At 40.8% G+C, this 19504-nt stretch overlaps 1 protein-coding gene across 1 annotated transcript in view; it reads left to right on the top strand.

Annotated features, from left to right (window-relative positions):
* twf1a (twinfilin actin-binding protein 1a) overlaps positions 1–19504 on the top strand; it is a 29488-nt gene that overhangs the window by 3431 nt on the left and 6553 nt on the right. Inside the window, exons 3-7 of the mRNA XM_080438573.1 lie at positions 466–644; positions 3657–3752; positions 3910–4014; positions 15589–15714; positions 16950–17100. Of these exons, the coding sequence (XP_080294699.1) occupies positions 466–644; positions 3657–3752; positions 3910–4014; positions 15589–15714; positions 16950–17100 (657 nt within the window). The remainder of the gene's footprint in view (positions 1–465; positions 645–3656; positions 3753–3909; positions 4015–15588; positions 15715–16949; positions 17101–19504) is intronic.

Raw genomic sequence — 19504 nt, 5'->3', positions numbered from 1 at the left:
CCCTTTACTTATTGATAGTTTAGTAGTAAGGATCCGCCAGGCCCGGGAATCGAACCCGGGCGGCTCACTGTCAGGCATCAGAGCCCATGTGGTACATGCCTTAACCCAGTGGTTCTCAACCTGTGGGGTGGGACTCCCAGGGGGGGATAATATAAGATTGTGAAATTGTGAAAAAAGCCGATCTACAAGCTCACAACACCTCGCTTTGTAGAGCGGTTATTTTCACAATTTTTATCTAGAGTCAAACAAAATGTAATGCCTCAACTCCTACATTCCAAGTGCTTATCGGAGTGGGGGGTCCCCAGTTCAAATATGATTATTTTGGGGGGTCACGGCCTGAAAAGGTTGAGAACCTCTGCCTTAACCACTCTGTATTGGCGCCCCCCAGCTATTGAGGTTTTGTAGGAACTTAAGTGTGGTGTATGTATGCTGATGGCTCTCTCTCTTCACACATGTGGTTTGCAGAGCAGTTGGCGCTGGGAGACACCAGGCAAGCATCAAAGGAGTGGGATCAGGAATACGACTCGCTCGTACTGCCTCTCCTGGAGGAAGATGTGCCGTGCTACATTCTCTACCGGCTGGACTCCGCTAATAACCAGGGTTACGAGTGGGTCTTCCTGGCCTGGTCTCCAGACCGTTCTGCTGTAAGGAAAACACTCTTTTCTGTCAAGTCATGGGGTCAAAGTGGTGAAAAATGAGCTCTAGTCTGTTTTGCCGCAGAGGGTATGTGGCCGCCCAGAGCATTTGCTAAACTTTTACTTTGGGATTTTTATCACCATTGAGCGCTAGGGATTGGTGCTGGTACATGGTTATAAAAAATTATTAACTATCTATTATGCAAGGGATAATGTATCCTTTGCCGGTCGTTGTTGATAAATAACCCCGGACAGGATGATTAAACACAGAGGTGTTTAATCATTCTGAAGGTTGACATTTTCTGTTACTGCATCGTCTATTTCTCGCTTCAAATGTTTTCAAAAACGTTCTTGAGAGCAACATTTAGTTGTAAATGACATAGTGTGTTTGTTTACATGGCTGTCATGTTGGATACAGCATAAAATCAAGCAGTGCAGGTTGATATGAGCAGGTGCTCTGAGTCTTTGATTAGACAGAGGTCTGCTATAGAGCTCATCGGTCATTATCCAGAAATAACACACCGCCGAATTCAGCGATTGACCAATCAGAATCAACCATTCAACCAAGCCGTGTAATAAATGCATTTAATTGTTCCTCATACAGTACTGTGCTGCTGTAGTAGTGCCACACACTTATTCTGTCTTTCGTCAGCATTTCTCAGACTGGACGGATGCACATTAATTAGTTGTAGAATTTGTTGGTTCTGATGTGGGTGGATGCACATTGCTTTTTCTACCAAAGGGAGGTAATGCCAAAGTGTAAGTCTTTAAGTCTCTTGAGAGGGTATGAACCGTCCTACTCAGTCCATAGCTGTATTTGTGCTGAATATAATGCCACCATGAAATCACAGTAGGAAACATAGATACAGCTAAGATCAAGAGTAAAACTATAATAATAAAAATAAGAGTAAACAAGTAATAACAAAGAGCTAGCATAGATTGTAAGTATGTGAATCTGAAAACTAATTCTGGAAAAAAAAAGAGGCCTTAGGTTTTGACAAGCATTTTCACATATTAACTTCAAAGGTGGGGGATAGGCGGCTTTTGTATGCTATATAAATCCCAGCTGTTTCATCTTTGTTTTGAAGGACTTGGCTTTTAAAATAAACGAAAAGCTTAGCTGTGAAACCGTAGCTGATGAAGAGACGACTAGTAAACCACAAGCTAGAGGGAAACGTTTCCAGGAAAAGACATGAGTAACTTTATTTGAAAATGCTGTTTTGCCTTCCTTATAGGCTCTGTCTGCTCGATTCATTTAAGCGTCATTTGCTCAACATACAACTGAGTGACGCAGTTGGTGTGTCCAGGTTGGTCACGAGGTTCATGTTATGACCTGGGCCTGGTGGTTATATCGCATATAACCCCCAATATTCCAAAATGCCCAAATGCCCATCCTTAACATAAGAACCCTAGCGACCCTATTCTGGGGCGAACACTCTGAGAAAATCTGCATGCTCACAACATTGTAAGCTTGTAGATCAGCTATTTTTGACCAGGAGATTTGGTGTTGAGGGGAAAAGGAAGTGGCCTAGTACACTGCTGGAGGACTCATTCAACTAAGTATTTAGGGTTTAAGTGATTAATGAGTGCTGTATTTTATTTACATTGATCCAGAGTGACAAAAGCTCAAGGTCAGAGTACAGTAAGTGCTGTGAAAATTAAAACAACAAAGCAAGGTGCCATGAGAATAGATTCTCCTATGTGTTCCATGAGTGAGTGAGACAGACACCAGAAGTAGTGATTTCATTCACTCTTATTGCATGTTATAAACGGGTATATAAATCACACCTTTGGCATACAACCAAACACAAACAAAGCACAGTCTGCCAATGTATTAAAAAACAGTCCTGGTAAGCAAATCTAGGAAAGTGAAATGGCTGCCCTTGACAAAAGTTCTCTAGCTAGCGCATCAAAAATGAATTGGCCTATTTCACTGCCAAAAGAAAGAAACTATGTACCAGGAAAAAAACACTGGATATGTGCTAAATGTGTGATTTTTGAGCCCTGTTTTCCCATAGAAAGAGACTGAATGGAATCACTACCGCTGGTTCCTTGACCACAGATTACAGAAGCAACAGATGAAGCTAATCAATAATATTTGGGCTTACTTACAGTATATCATATTTTGCTTTTCTCAACCAAAAGGTGCTTCAGTCATGAAAGACAGAAGTATAAAAATCCCATTCTGAAAGACAGGGATGTGCAGCACATTCTGTCCTAAACTAGAAGCAGTGTGTCAACAGGTTCAGGCTTGTCTTGAAGCTACAGACATTTCAAAACATTTTGCACGTTGGAATTTTGACTGAGGGTCAAACCTCTACTCCTTGTAAGGACATACAGGAAGGGCTGTATGTGCAAGAAAATAATTGATTATGGAATGATCAATAATCACTGGTTACCTTTTTTTAGAATTGATTTTAGTGATTGTTTTTAAAACCCTAATTGGTCAGGCTCCTGCGTATATCTGTGATCTTTTAACTCCTTATAAGCCAGGCCGCTGCCTGAGGTCATCCAGCAGGGCCCTAGTATTGACGGTGCAAAAGTCTCACCTTGTCACAAAGGGCGACCAGGCTTTTGCCGTTCGGGGCCGTTCGGCCGTGGAACTCACTGCCTGGGGACCTCAGGCAGGCAAACTCAGTGTCCTCCTTCAAATCTCTTCTAAAAACTCACCTCTATCGCTTTTTCTTAATTATTATTATATTTGTAATTATATTGCACCCCCTTTGCGTCCATAACATAAATATTGCACAAGTATCACATATTTGGCAATGTTGAACTACTGTTCACTTCAACATTCATCATCCCTTTGCACTTTGGCCCCTCCACAAATGACTGTCAGTCCTCTCAGGCTCTCACAAAGGACGCGATTCTAAAACCAGTCATATGGGCCACTTGTTGACGACTGAAACCAAAGAAAAAACAGAAGTAATCCATTCACTTAACCCCTTCACCACAATCAGCGAACGCTTCAAAGTCATCCGTCAAATATTTCTTTACCATTTTCCTTTCCATTCTCAACAGGTACGACACAAAATGCTATACGCTGCTACCAGAGCCACGGTGAAGAAGGAGTTTGGCGGCAGTGCCATTAAGGAGGAGATTTTCGGCACCACAAAGGTCGGTCTGACTCGATGGCAGATTAATTGTTGTGAGAAAAGGTTCCATTGGATCCCGAGAGAATAGATTGCGTTACACTTGTGTACCACATTCATCACGAGCCATGTAATTGAAGCTGTAGCACATGAGTTATTGTGTTTGTAATGACCGTTTCCAGGACGATGTGTCTCTCAGCGGCTACAAGAAGCATCTGACCGCTCAGGCTGCTCCCTTGCCCCTCACTGCTGCAGAAGAAGAACTGAGGCAGATTAAACTGAACCAGGTACGTGCACACACACACGCACATGCGTGCACATGCGTACGTACGCACCCACACATACACTTGACACTTCCTCTGCTGTCTGACATCACATCCTTTTTAGCTCTTCATGCAAGAGTGAAAGCCCTTAACCACTAGTCTCAGTGAAACGGACTTGTTACTTACAACTATACTCGGAATCTCGGATTGCTTTTTCAACACCAAATCTCTTTGTAAAAAATAGACACAATGTTTGGCTAATGTCCCCTGGATGCAGCGGTCTAAGTTGTTGAGAGCCATATACTTAGTCGTAAGACTCGTAAAGCCAATCTTTTTGAACTTGACTTTTTTGTAAATCTTTGAAACGTCTTGACATTGTTCGCCTATTAATGACACATGCCCAACATGTTGAACGTGGTTAATGGCTGTTGTGCACATCAATGGCACGGTCTGTCACACACAGACAGTGTTAAATCATTGTTGTAAATAGAGCACTAGGAAATGAGGTCATAGATTGTGGGTGTGGTGCCTCTCAAGGGGGTTCAAAGCCATTATGATAAAGCTTAGGAGCTGGAACGTGTCCCTTCTCTCTGATTCAGCTTTGAAATACAGGAAGGTATAAAACGGTCCTGACCAGAGAGGTCACTGCAAAGACAGTGTCTTGGCTCCAAATATCATCTCCATTATATATGATGTAAATCCTTCTAGACACAGTGCTGCAGTATGTCAGTATCCATGTAAACCCTTAATAAAAGCAGTTGCAGTACATATATCAGTATACAATCTACATTGATGTGAACCTAATAGAAACAGTGCAGTTTGTCGGCATCTAATCTGTTTTATATCGTCTGTCGGGTAGAAACCTCATACAGTATGTCCAAAAAACGTTACTTTTCAGGATTCAGATTCAAAAACCGCAAAAGTAGCAGATCTACAAGCTCGAACGCGTCGCTTCGCGCCGCGTTTCGAGCTTGAAAATCTGCTTCTTTGCTTCTGACGCTGTAGTATGACCAAAGTTAGAATACGGAGATAAGAGGTTTCTGCCCGACCGCAACGATATAATGTAAACCTTATAGAAACAGTGCAGCACAGTGCAGTGTGTGTGTGTATATCAGTATCTAATCTACATTGTATAATATTAAGACGTAAAAGCATATATAGGAACAATGCAGTATGAATCAGACAGTGCAGTATATCAGTATCTATAGTAGACCTTACAGTAGCAGTGCAGTGGATCAGTATTAACCCATTCAAACCGGCCAAAACTGTGTAACCACTTTAACCATTATTTTATACTTTGGCTATTCAAAAATAGCAGATATACAAGCTCATAGCGCGGCACCGAGTGAGCTTGTAGATCTGAAATATTTGAAAAATCGTGAAAATTTGTGCAAGTCAAGAATATACATATATTTTTTAAAGCGAACCCTTTTAACTCAAATCTTTGCTTCTGGGGGGTCCCTGGAACAACATATTTTGAGATGGGGGTCCAAATACATATGATTTTGGGGGCCCTTGACATGAAAAAAATTGAGAACCACTTATATATTGTAGCAACATACGTTTTTTTTAACTGTTAGGATTTTAGAAAACAATTGTAGAATCCCCAGAAGCAAAGATTTGAGTTAAAAATGTTCGCTTTAAAAAAACATATTATTAGAAGATTTGCACACATTTTCATGATTTGAAAAAAAAAATAGCAGATCTACAAGCTCAGTGCCACGTGACGCTATGAGCTTGTATAATCTGCTATTTTTGAATAGCCAAACTATAAGATGATGGTTAAAATCTAAAATGACAGATGCTTTCCCGGTCTTTAATGGGTTAATATAAGTGCACCATATAGAAACAATGCAGTATATGAATCAGACGATGCAGTATATCAGAGTCTATAGTAGACCTATACAGAAGGCTGTGCAGTGCATCAGTATCCAATGTTAAGTAAACCCTATGCAGTATATGAATCAGACGATGCAGAATATCGGTGTCTAAAGTAGACCTTATTGAAGCAGTGCAGTGTGCATGAGGGCACGGGGTTAGTGATGAATGTTCCAGGGCAGCAGCAGGGGTGCGTCTACTTTCCTGGCACCAAAGCACATGATGGTGCAAAGATGCTGATGTGGGAGAACAGCGGGAGGTTGTTGGCAGAGACGCCCTTAAAATCTAGGAATGTTCCCTTCTTTTTTATCGACCTAAAACATCAAGGGTTCAAGGAGGAAATAATAGTTTATTTTTTAAATAAAAACTCCAGGACCGGTGCTAACATGTTAGGGAGAAATTATTATTGTTATGTATTTATTTTATTTGTAAAGAAAATAATTTACTTTACCACTTTCAACCTGGCATCCATATTTTGGTGTTCTAGGCAGAACTATTAAAACAAATCTAAATTGAATTTGATTAATGTATTATGTTTTTACATTTGATTTCATTTCATATTTCAATCTTTGGGAGATTCCTCTGCGTACCACTAGAGGGGAGCATGCGTAACACCAACTGTACGCAATACTATAGTTTATGAACCAGTGCTATAGACACACTAGCCTGAGCTGTAGCTCAGCTATTTTCACTATTTGTCATATTATGACAAAGTAAATGAAAAATGCATTTTCAATGCTTTTCGATCACATAACCGGTCAGATTGTGTACCATATATTCCCCCCAAAAATCTATTACTTTGTTTCCCTATTATATTAAAATCCAATCATTTTTTTCTTTCTGTAAAAGAAAATGACACATGCATACGTAGTCTTGACAAACAAATGCCAGCTAATTATTTCATGACACCCACCCGTCATCACCTTTTTTAATTGTAATTCTCAGTTTGTTATGACTTTTCAACATTCTCTCAAAAGTCCTCTCAAATTGTCCTGCCTGCCTGTCCAGTTTCACTCGGAAATAATGTCACAATACGGAAATGAGATACTCATCACCTGGACTTTTAAGTCTGCATTTAACCTCTTAAACCCTGTATACTTGACCGGGGTCCCCCAAGGCTCTATATTTGACCCCCTTCTTTGTCCCTCTACACCAAATTATATTATCTGAAAATATGCTCACAATGTGAGTTTGTAGACCTGCGAGTTTTGCCAAAAGTTCACCTATTGTGACATGCCGCAAGGACAAATTACAGGTTGAAAAAGCCCTTAGCTCTGAACTGCACCTGGCTCACTGATAACAAACTATCTTTACACCTGGGTAAAACTGAATCCTCTTTGGGTCCAAAATAAACCTCAGCAAGGCCGATGGCTTCACAGTCAAAGTGGGTGACAATGTTATCACAAGAAAAGAGGAAATTACCTGCCTGGGTTGAATTTTAGAGGAAAAGGGGCGCTAGGGTACAGACGTTAAGTACAGCAGTGCTTACTGTCAACTTGGCATCGATCGTGCAGGGAGCGAAACACGAATAATGGACAAGGTCATTGAGCTTTGCCTGCGATTGATCGCATCAACAAGACCAGGGAGCGCTTGTTGTTCAGTGGTGTGGTTCTGCTTAAGATGCAAAATTATGTGTACCCTCAGCTCATGTGTAGTGTTGATGGCTTCATTGGCTTGGGCTGTGTGCAATTCAGCAGAAGGGAAGCGAGAGAGAAGCTTTTGATCATCGAGACTTTAGGCTTATTACGGGAGACTACATCTTATCAACGAGTCATCAAGTGAATCATCCTTTTTTTTAACCCATTAAGACCAGGAACGCATCTGTGTGTCATTTTAAGATTTTTGGGCTATTCAAAAATAGCAGATATACAAGCTCACAGTGCCGCGCTATGAGCTTGTAGATTTGCTTTAATTTTTTAATCGTGAAAATGTTTGCAAATCTTTGATTAAGATATATTTTTTAAGCAAACTTTTGTAGTCAAATCTTTGCTTCTGGGGGGGTCCATGGAACAACATATTTTGAGATGGGGTCCGCGGCCAAATGCATATCATTTTGGGTGGTCCTTGACATGAAAAAAGTTTGAGGACCACTGATATTATAGCAACATACGTTTATTTTTATGCACAAATTTTCACTATTTTCAAAAAATAGCAGATCTACAAGCTCATAGCGCGGCACTCGGTGCCGTGCTATGAGCTTGTATATCTGCTATTTTTTTAATAGCCCAAAGAAATCTTAAAATGACACAGATGCGTTCCCGGTCTTAATTGGTTAAGGGAACAACAACTCGCTGTAATTGCTAAATCATGCCAGTCTGACACACAAATAAACAAGAACCGTCTCATACCATAAAAGGAAGTAGTTCAAGAAGCCGAGGCCCCTTTCCAGAAATGGAGCCAATCAAACTCGGCAGGAAAAACAGGAAGTTGTTGAATGTTGCTCGCTCTCCTCCCACTTGAGCAGCTGTTGAAGGAAGATCGTATAAACCTTTAATCTGCTCTGCTGGAAAGGAAGAGGGGCTTTCATCATTGCTGTCTGTGTGTGCAATAGAGCTCAGCAGTGATCACCCACACGCTTAGGTGCCGGAAGTGAATTTCCCATTCATTATTTTCCCCCAAAGACGTTTCAGAAAATCCTTATATAAAGAGTTCTAAGCCTCTGCCTGGAATCAAGCCAACCAGCTACGTCATGAATCATGACCATATAACTATATAATTATAATTTGATTCAGGTAAAAAAAAATATGGTACAAGACTGTACATATTTTAACCCATTAAGACCTGGGACTGTGTCATTTTTAGATTTGAGCTAAAAAGCATTATTTTACACTTTGGGCTATTCAAAAATAGCAGATATACAAGCTCATAGCGCGGCACCGAGTGCCGCACTACGAGCTTGTAGATCTGCTATTTTTGAAACATCCTGAAAATGTGTGCAAATCTTTGAAAATATATATATATATTTTTAAGCGAACATTTTTAACTCAAATCTTTGCTTCTGGGGGTCCCTGGAACTAAATATTTTGATGGGGGTCTGCAGCCAAATACATATAATTTTGTGGGTCCTTGACGTGAAAAAGATTGAGCACCACTGATATAGAAATATAGGTTTTTCAGAATACTGTTGAGATTTAGGAGACATGTAGAATCGGCTTCAGGTCTCAATGGGTTAAGACCGTGAACGCATCTGTGTAACCACTTAAACCATTATTTTATACTTTGGCTATTTTTTTTAAATCGTGAAAATGTGTGCAAACCTTTAAATATATATATATATATATATATATATATATATATATATATATATATATATATATATATATTTCTTTTTTTTTTAAAGCGAACATTTTTAACTAAAATCTTTGCTTCTGGGGGTCCCTGGAACAACATATTTTGAGATGGGGGTCCGCGGCCAAATACATATCAGTTTGGGGGTCCTTGACATGAAAAAGTTTGAGAACCACTAATTATAGCAACATATGTTTTTTCAAAAAACTGTTAGGATTTAGAAGACATTTGTAGAATCCCCCAGAAGCAAAGATTTGAGTTACAAATGTTCGCTTTAAAAATATATATATTCAAAGATTTGCACAAATGTTCACGATCGTTAAGCTTAGATCCTGCTTCTTATTTCTTAAATTTAACCTATAGTGTATATATTGTTTACAGTGTTGTAAAATATTGTTGAGTTTTAGTGATTTTTGCTTGCGATGTTTGACTGTGTCTCTGAGCTTTGGGATCTAGCATGTCCATGGTACCGTGAGTTCTACCAATGAGAGATGTTGCTGCTACACTATAGGATTGTAATTTGTGGGTAGTGTAGTATTTCTCCATGAAATCGCAAATGAAACATATTTTTCTTAAAACTAGATTGATTGCATACAGACGTGTGGCTTCTACTTGGGCATATGGCATCGTTTTACAACCACATAGCTCCTGGTACCACACAGCTCCACACAGGTCTACCTTGGATTGGTACGACTTTATAGCCGATAATAAAATCCTCTATGCAGAAAATGAATTGGATTTTTTTTACTTCCGTCACCTCACTGTTGAGCTCTATAAGTATGGCATTGTTGGTCAGTCAGTTGATCCGTCTGTCCGTCCGTCCATGACTTTAGTCAAAAAACAAGTTACTGTGCAGTTAATGTTATTGTGCACCTTGTGCTCCCTGGAGGATGACCCCTGCTGATGTTGACCCCATGGCATTTCCTCTAGTATCACCCTTAGGCCAAAGTTTACACCAGGTTTAAAAGAGTGGATGAAATGATTTTGTGCAAATGTTTTCACTGACTTGTTTATTTTACTGCGGAGGTGGACATTTAATGAACGTTTAATTTGATCTGTGCTACGGTGTTGCGTTAATGAACATTCGTTTGATCTGTTGTGGCGTTGCTTGGCCTGTGAACATTCGCTCGATCTGTAACATTACCTTTGGAACTGTGATATTGTATTGAACACTGACTGGGGGGTTGTGGGGAATCAATCTAACACACTGTTGGCAAACAAGTTACTCTGTGTGTGTATTTTCTTTATGATTTTCTATGGTATTGTGTGTTTATTGTTTGTTTCAGGGGTTGACATAATATTTTGTCAGTCCCTTGTACGGTTGTTGGTATTATTATTATTTAACCCTTTTTGTCAAACTGGGACTCTGACTGGCACCCCGGCAGTTACCCCAGCAAACCGCTACAGCTTCCTCCCGACATTAGTTGCATTAAATAAGGAGAAGAGGTGTAAAACTAAATATGTTTAAAATCTACAGTTTATTTCTAGCACTTTTTAAAAGCACTCATACAAGAATGGTGCTGTAATATTAGCCTGGCATGGCCAGACTAATATCACGATTCACTGCATATTTAATATATTTTTTTAGCTCTGGCAGATTCATCTGGTTTCCAGGCTGCTGTAATATTAACATGATCTTGTACAGTATTCTGTGTCAAATATCAGCGTTCTGCAGTCTCTTGTGCAACATATGAAATAACATTAAAATAATAGCAATTTAAATGTGAATGCATCTACTGTTCAGATATAGCCTACATAAACTGAGTAGTAAAAAGAAAGGTCAGTGTGCCAATGTAAAATAGCATGTAAAGAGCAACACAACACACGTCTCAAAGGAATATGGGCAGATTAGCATGAAACTTGCAGTCAGTGCAGTCAGTGGTCTAAAAATAGAAGCAATCCATCAATGTAATCCCCCCACGCCTTGTTTTCCCCTTTTCTAGGTGATCTGGAGTTGGCGTCTCATTTGTCCAAATATACACACATGACTCGCTTGTACAGCTTTGTTTGTTTTGAATTAGGTGCAGAACATTGTTGCTGTCGGGCAGAAACCTTGTATTAGTCCATGAGCCAGACAAGATTTCATTATCGAAAGAGTGGGCAAAACCATACCTATATTAAATTGTTCATAGGGTCAATACGAGTAAATAAATATATGATAACCTCTCCACAGGAGCAGCTTTTTCATGGTTATCACACATTTTGTTATTTTCCCCATACGTACATGACAGGTGAAAAAATGACAAAATTTAAAAAAGAGTTATCATAATGAAACTTGAAATGAGTTGATTACTTACATGAAGACAATGATTTATCGTATTACAAGTTTTCTGAAATTGTATATTTAAATATGCAAATTAGGCATTAGGAAAATATGCCTGAATTTGCATAACTTTCCAGAATCTACTTTGGAACATTGGACAAAGCCAGAGTGAACATTCTTATTTCATTTTGTTAAGATGTTGGAGTCAAAGGTTTTTAACAAGCGAATATTCAATATCTGGCTCAATTTTGGGGCTCTGGCTCATGGACTAAATGCCTAATTTGCATATCTAAATATACAATTTCAGAAAACTTGTAATACGATAAATCATTGTCTTCTTGTAAGTAATCAACTGGGGAAGTTTCATTATGATAACTCTTTTTAAAATGTTGTCATTTTTTCACCTGTCATGTACGTATGGGGAAAATAACAAAATGTGTGATAACTATGAAAAAGCTGCTCCTGTGGAAAGGTTATCATATATTTATTTACTCGTATTGACCCTATGAACAATTTAATATAGGTTTGGTTTTGCCCACTCTTTCGATAATCATTGCTCAATTTTGGGGCTCTGGCTCATGGACTATATGTCCAAAACCATTTATTTTTATTTTTATTTTGAATAGTGAAATTAGCCGAGCGACGCGTTGTGAGCTTATACTGTAGATCCACAAAAACAAAAAAGAGATGTACAATAACACAATCTGTTTAGCCAGCTCCTTTTAGAACTGAATCAATGTTTTTGGAATGATAGTCCAATCAGCCAAAAAGGCTATAAAATAAAGCGGTACTATTTTTGTTGCCGGACCCAGGGGGTCTGGCTTACATGAGGCTTTGTACCTGTTTCGTCCATACATGGGCATGGTCACTTTGTCCTTAGGCCCCAGCCATAAAAGTCTGTCCCCCTTTCGTCCATACATGGGCATGTTTTGTACCTGTTTTCTCCATACATGGGCAAAAAACAGGTTTTGGTCACTTTGTCTTTAGGCCCCAGCCATAAAAGTCTGTCCCCCTTTCGTCCATACATGGGCATGTTTTGTACCTGTTTTCTCCATACATGGGCAAAAAAATGGTTTGGGTCACTTTGTCCTTAGGCCCCAGCCATAAAAGTCTGTCCCCCTTTCGTCCATACATGGGCATAGACACGTCATGTGAAGTCTGGGTCTGGCAGAACCAGGTCTTCCAAAGTTCTTCCCAAAACGGGGCTTTTCAGAAACAATGGATTTGTAACGTAGATGTTTAGGCCCTCACATAGGTTGGCTACAAAGGAGACAGAAAACGCAGGCCATCAGGTAATTTATCAAAAATACGTATACATGTTCGACAGGGAAAGAGTGGAGCATGATCGCTTACCGCCCGATGAGTGAGAGATCCTTCAGCAAGGAGAGCAGCCACACAGTGAGGATCAGAGTCCTGTCAGTTTTAGTCAAACAATTTGATCAACCTATTCAGCGCAGCAGTGTTTGGCTCATCAGGCAGCGCACGAGGGTGTCAACAATGTATGTTTTTGGGCGGTGAAACCGCCCCTATATGTGAGGTTTGCACCCCCCCAACCCTGCGCTGTGATTGGCCACCATTGTACCCCCCTAACCCTGCACCGTGATTGGCCAATCACAGTCTATTCAGGACTGTGATTGGCTAGTGAAACATGACACATGTGAATAGCCCTATAAATAGGACTATGCACTTAAAAAAACACACATTTATGGGTTTTTTTTAAGTTAGGGGTGTACAATGGTTGGTCCACAATATTACTTTTCTTTAAGTGAACTTCCATCACTGTGATGACCACTGTGACCACACCGCCCACTTCACACTGGGTGTGATTTTTTAAGTTAGGGGTGTACAATGGTTGGTCCACAATATTACTTTTCTTTAAGTGAACTTCCATCACTGTGATGACCACTGTGACCACACCGCCCACTTCACACTGGGTGTGATTTTTTTTCTTTTTAAGGTGTTTTCTGTTATTATAGTTTTTCTTCTGTTGCTGTTGTCATGGCTACCAGTTCCCACCTGATGTTGTGTGGGAGTCCAGCCTGCTCCAGATCGAGCTGAATAACTGCTAGTTTGCATAACGTCTTCAGACTAGGACTTAAGTCTAAGATCTGTAAGTCGGGTTGTGCATGGTCTCTGTATCCTCCAAAGACGATGACACGATCTCCCACCATGCTACACCACCTACCAAAACTCCAATTAGCGGCTTTCCCCGTGGGCTCAACCTTCTTCCAGGAGAATGTACCAGAGTTTAACTTCCACAGATCATCAGACCATGTATCCAATACTGAGGATGGAAGACCGGTGATGGAACCACCAACTATGTACAACTCTCTTTTGTAGGCAACGGCTGAATGACTGTAGCGTCCTTTTGGAAGAAGCTGTGCAGAAGGTGTGTTCAGCCAGCTGTTGGTCTCTGTGTCAAACACACTGATGTTGTTGTAGTATTTCCCCTGTCCCCCTAGGCCCCCAAATACAAATATCTTTGTTCCAATGATGGTAGAAGAGTGCATTGCTGATGCAGGTGGCGGAGTACATCTGGTGTTAATTAAAGACCAGACCATTGTAAAGGTGTCCAACTTGTAGATGTCATTAGTGCATCTAGTCACCTTGTTGTATCCACCATAGATATACATGACCTTCCCCAAGACACAGGCTGAGTGGCCGGTCCTCGATGCAGGAACAAACCCAGAAATCTCCGGCTTTAACCATCTGTGGGTGTCAACATCAAATGCATAAAGAACGTTGTCCCAGTAATCCCCTGTGACGGTAGTCCAGGGGACGTTGGCATACTTTATACTCTTACAATTCACTACACCCCCCCAGATGTAAATGATAGATTCTACCAGCACAGCCGTGTGGCCAAAGCGCATGGAGGGAACCTCAAGAGGACGTCTTCCTCCTCTTCTAGTTGTCACTGGGGGAAGCTTCATCCAGCGTAAAGTCACTGTGTTGAAGACGCTCACATCAATCTGATCCATGGTGTAAGATTTGCCGTCAAAGTACCCTCCGAAGTAATGCACATTGTCCCCCGCCGGCACAGCAGCATAAGAAAGCAAGTGTGACTTTGGTCCTTTTTCCGGATGCACCGCATCTCTTTTCATGGGCAACGTCCAGCTCAACATTCTCGCTCTCGCTCTCGCTCTCTCTCTCTGTGTGTATGTGTCCTTGTCTCTCTGAGTTCCTCTCTTTATCTATCTCTTCCAGCCACTCATATATCTCCAACAGATGTCTAGATGTCTGTTCCTGGATGTGTGCATCATCTTATATAAGTTGACCAGAGCTCTATACAGTTGTCACACACAACACAAACCATTGTGGAACAACACCAATTCACGCAGGTGTTCACATCTGCATACATTTATTAGAGAATCATGAAATATTTGTTTGTCAGTGTGTCCTGGACATAATTGTCCAGGACACACCTGTCCTGGACAACCTGTAAAAGTCTGTCCCCCTTTCGTCCATACATGGGCATGTTTTGTACCTGTTTTCTCCATACATGGGCAAAAAACAGGTTTTGGTCACATTGTCCTTAGGCCCCAGCCATAAAAGTCTGTCCCCCTTTCGTCCATAGATGGGCATAGACACAGGCTGACACGTCATGTGAAGTCTGGGTCTGGCAGAACCAGGTCTCCTGGTCTTGTTTACATAGTAATATGGTATAATATTACTGTTTTGGCAGAGTAATACCTGGCTTACACTACTCGTTACTGGGTAAAATAATATTACAGTAATATATTAAAAGTAACTCGTTACTGCTCGACACTGAGTATAAATGAAACATTCATCACATGAGATGCGACACTTTAGATGGATCATTGATTTGTCACATCCCTATGACTGAATCCAAGAGGTTGAATGCACAACTAAAATGTGACACATGGTGTGCATAATAAGCTTTTTGTGTTTGTGTGTGTGTGTGTTTGTACTGTGTTTATGACTGATTTATACTTTGTTTTGTGCCAGTGTTATGCACCGAAAACAGAAGATCTACAAGCGCACAGCGCATTGACGCATTGTGCGTCAATGTGTGCTTCCATCTTCGCCTTTAGGGTTAAGAATTGCCCAAAACGTTTCAATAGCATTTATAAAAATCACCTTCCTAAAATGTTGATGTACGTGTGTGTGTGTGTGTGTGTGTGTGTGTGTGTGTGTGTGTGTGTGTTCAGGTGCAGACGGACATCAGCGTGGACACCAAGCAGCAGACCCTCCAGGGCGTGGCCTTCCCCATGCACGGTGACGCAGTGGAGGCACTGGAACGCTTCAGGGACAAGAACGTCAACTACGTACAACTTGTGAGTCACTGCTTGTAAACTCATCAGGGAAATAAACAGGTGTAGCCTGCGTCTTCACCATTCTGAAACTATAATGTTGTACAGCAGGGGTCTTCAACAGGGGGTCCGTGACCCCTAGGGGGTCCTCAGAGTTACTACATGGGGGCCGCCAAATATTTGTGTGATATGATTTTTTTACATTAACCACTTGAACACTAGCGTCCCCTTTCTGAGGAGAACTTTAGCCAAAAATAGCAGATCAACGAGGCGCTGCGAGGCGTTGTGAGCTTGTAGATCGGCTATTTTTGGAAAAGAGGTATAGGTGTAGAGGGGAAAAAGAGCAGACCAGTTTAATCTGAAACACAATTTTATACAATACAGAGGGGGTCCCTGCTTCATCTCTCTCTCAGATAGGGGGTCCTTGGCCTGAAAAACGTTGAAGACCCCTGTTGTACAGGATTGTGTCTTGGTGGTCAGTGCAACACTATTACAGATGCATGTTGGGTTACTTGTTCACATAATGTGTTAACCACATGAACCATAGTGTCCCAATTCTGGGCATGTCATAATAGGTGAACATTCTGGCGAAAGTGTGAGCTTGTAGATAAGCTATTTTTGGCAAAGATATTTTGTGTAGAGGGAAATTACATTTACCCTGTCATTTGTTGACTGGGGTTCATGTCATTTACTTTTATATTACTCTTTGTTAGTCACTCTGGCTAAGAACATCTGCTAAATGCCCAAATTGTTATGTTGACACAGCTACATTAGTAAATACTGACATCCAACATGTAATACAATCGGAGAGTACAGAAAATCTGCAACTCTCAACTCTACCCATCACCCTTCTTCTGATTTGAGAAATCAAAACAGTTCATTGTCCCTTTGTTGAGTCAGGGTTTGGTCAGGCGTTGTTTACAGACTAAACTGGTTCCTCATTTCCTCAGTTTCGTCGTCCTTTGTCTTCATTGAATTTCAAGGGGTTTTGTGTCACATGCATCAGATTTGGTACAAGGGAATTACTCTAGAAATTGTGACTGCCTCATCTCAGTACCCTGTTTAGGAGTTGTGATCTTTGCCTGGTCACTAAAGCACTCTTCATAAAATGCAGAAGACAGAAGAAATAGTATTTTTTTCTCCACTTCATTTTTACGTTTTTATGTTGAGGGGGCATGAGCGACAGGGACGGGATGTTTTATTTATTTTGTCATCAATAGTCGGCTGTATTTACAACTTGTCACCTCCTTTCTTAACAGGAAGTAGACGTGGAAAAGGAGCTGATTAGGTTAACCAACACTGACCCGACAGAGCTGAAAGACCTGCCCAAAAGAATTCCCAAAGACGCTGCACGTTACCACTTCTTCCTCTACAAACATTCCCACGAAGGCGACTACTTGGAGTCTACAGGTGAACAATAGATTTACCCATGAGATAATCCAAGATGGTGTTTATTGAGTACAGTCTCATAGCTGCCACTTTGTTGGGATTTTAGGGCCCAATTTGGGAGGAGATGGGTAGTAGGTGTTATGTTGCATATAGAGCAAGGCGCACATATTTTGTGCCATTTGTGTCACTTTAGTGTGCGGAGGCACACACAGATAGACGTCTCTAAAATCACACAAGACTGCTTAATCGTATGTTATTCTTGGTCCGTTTCACTTTGAAAAATACTTGAGTAAACAAAACTATTGTGCATCATGACTTACTGAGAATATTGAAGGTATATATCGATCTAGGATTCTCCTAAAAAGGCCTATTGATTGGTCAACTAGATGGATTATTACGCATTGTGACAGGCTGTCTCCAGAGTCCAGACACCAGTGAACCATTTCTTATACTGAGAAATGCTTCTCATTGTATCGGTGCCAGATGCATGAACGTCATCGCCAAGACAGCAGTATGCAAATATACTTTAGGTTTATTTCTCGAATCGTCCTTTACATTTGCAAAAGTGTAAGTGCTCTTCTCAAAACCATTCGTACAAGGAGCGCTACGCAAGCCTGTAACTTGCTCAATATCCTCTCAAGCTCAAAAGTAAATATTTATGTCGGTGCCGTCAGAATGATAAGTCATTGTTTACAAACCTGAGAGTCAAAATGCTTAGTCATGTTGTCAGTATAATAAGTCTACTCTGCAGTATTTCCTGACGTAAACTATGGTAATGTTTGAAAATGCACACGGCTGCACTTTCCCTGAAATATAGGCTTTGCTGTATGTGGGAGATTGTACTGTAATTGGTGACGGCATCATTGGCATAGCACAAAGGTGACTCGCTCAGTGGCCTTATGATAAGAGTGTCTGCCCTGAGACTGTGAGGTTGGGGTTCAATCCCCGGCCAATACATTTTTTGATCAACATGACGTAACCAATTGACTATGTAGGAAACGGCAGACAATTGTACATAATAAGTTGCATGATTGTGCCAGAGGATTTGCAATTTGTTCAAAAGAAAGCAAACTTCTGATCTGAGAAATGTACCCAAAGCGACTGAGGAAAAAACGGCATCTGTTATTAATTTGACATGATCTGTTCTTGGCGGGCTGTTTGGGGTTCTGTGGATTAGTTGTTGATGATGACTCTGCATCTCTCTCACAAGGACATCAGTTTGCTCTTTGGAGCAATTAAGGTTCCAAGGTTTTTTTGTACCGCATCATTGCACTGAGTGCAGTGCACTGCTCTTAAAGGAAATGAAAAGCAGTCGTTCGATTTAGTCATGGTTAAATCCATCTGCAACACTCGGCATTGATAATAGATCCAGGCAGCCTAATCCAACCCATCTCACCACTGTGCAGTGGAGAGTAGACTAATTCAATTCAACTGTATTGTCATTGCAGTGCACATTGTCATACAACATAATTTGCTGTGCAGTTCATCCATGGTTCATCAAACATCTCTCTCTCTCTCACACACACACACACACACACACACACACACACACACACACACACACACACACACACACACACACACACACACACACACACACACTTATGTCCACATAAACAGAACACACACACACACACATTTATGTCCACATAAACAGAACTACAATAATGCCTTGTACAAAGGACATAAACACTGCCAATGCAGTCAGACAATAGGACAACAGCCAGTTACAAAGTGCCTATACGGCAGAATATTGTTACATACTATACAGTTGACATACCTAGCAGACACAGCAGACATAAATCATGGATAAATAACATCCAACGCCTCCTCCAAATTCAGCGGCTTCCTATGATAGCTGATACTGAGCAGTACCTAACCGTTTGGCCCTCCTTTTGGAGAGGCTGGCCATTTGAAGGCCCCTCACAATCAACATCTGTATGTGCCGTAGGCTACCAAAGATAAAAACTAAAAGTTTACATCTGTAGCCTAGCTGTGAGATGGTCTGCTCTAGCTGATGCTATTTTAGCACTTTGGTTAGGAAGGCTCTAAGCTGTAATTTAAAAGTACAGCCTACCTCGAGAATGAACACCTCCCTATGGTTTTCATTAACAACAATGACATCAGGGGTGTTAGCTGAAATGTTGGAGAACACAGAAGCATCAATACACAGGCTAAACATGCTCGGCTTCACAGTAGAATACTTATAGCATGATGGAGCCACTTTTGTTTATTCTACCAAATGCTATTGCACCTTTAAATGGCATTATATCTGCATATAATGTTTGTCCATCATCACCATGACCCATTCCGTTGACTGATCTTTGCACAGGTTTGCCTGCTTCCCCAAAATAGGGCCCATTTACAGTTTATTGTTGCTAGCTGTTTACACCACCAGAAAGGGCTCAAAACTTGATAAGAGTGG

This window comes from Gymnoscopelus braueri (assembly GCF_963280865.1).
Source record: "Gymnoscopelus braueri genome assembly, chromosome: 9".
In the NCBI taxonomy this organism is placed as follows: domain Eukaryota; kingdom Metazoa; phylum Chordata; class Actinopteri; order Myctophiformes; family Myctophidae; genus Gymnoscopelus; species Gymnoscopelus braueri.
The sequence above is the reverse complement of the archived record's forward strand: the minus strand, read 5'-3'. Positions and strand labels throughout refer to the sequence as shown.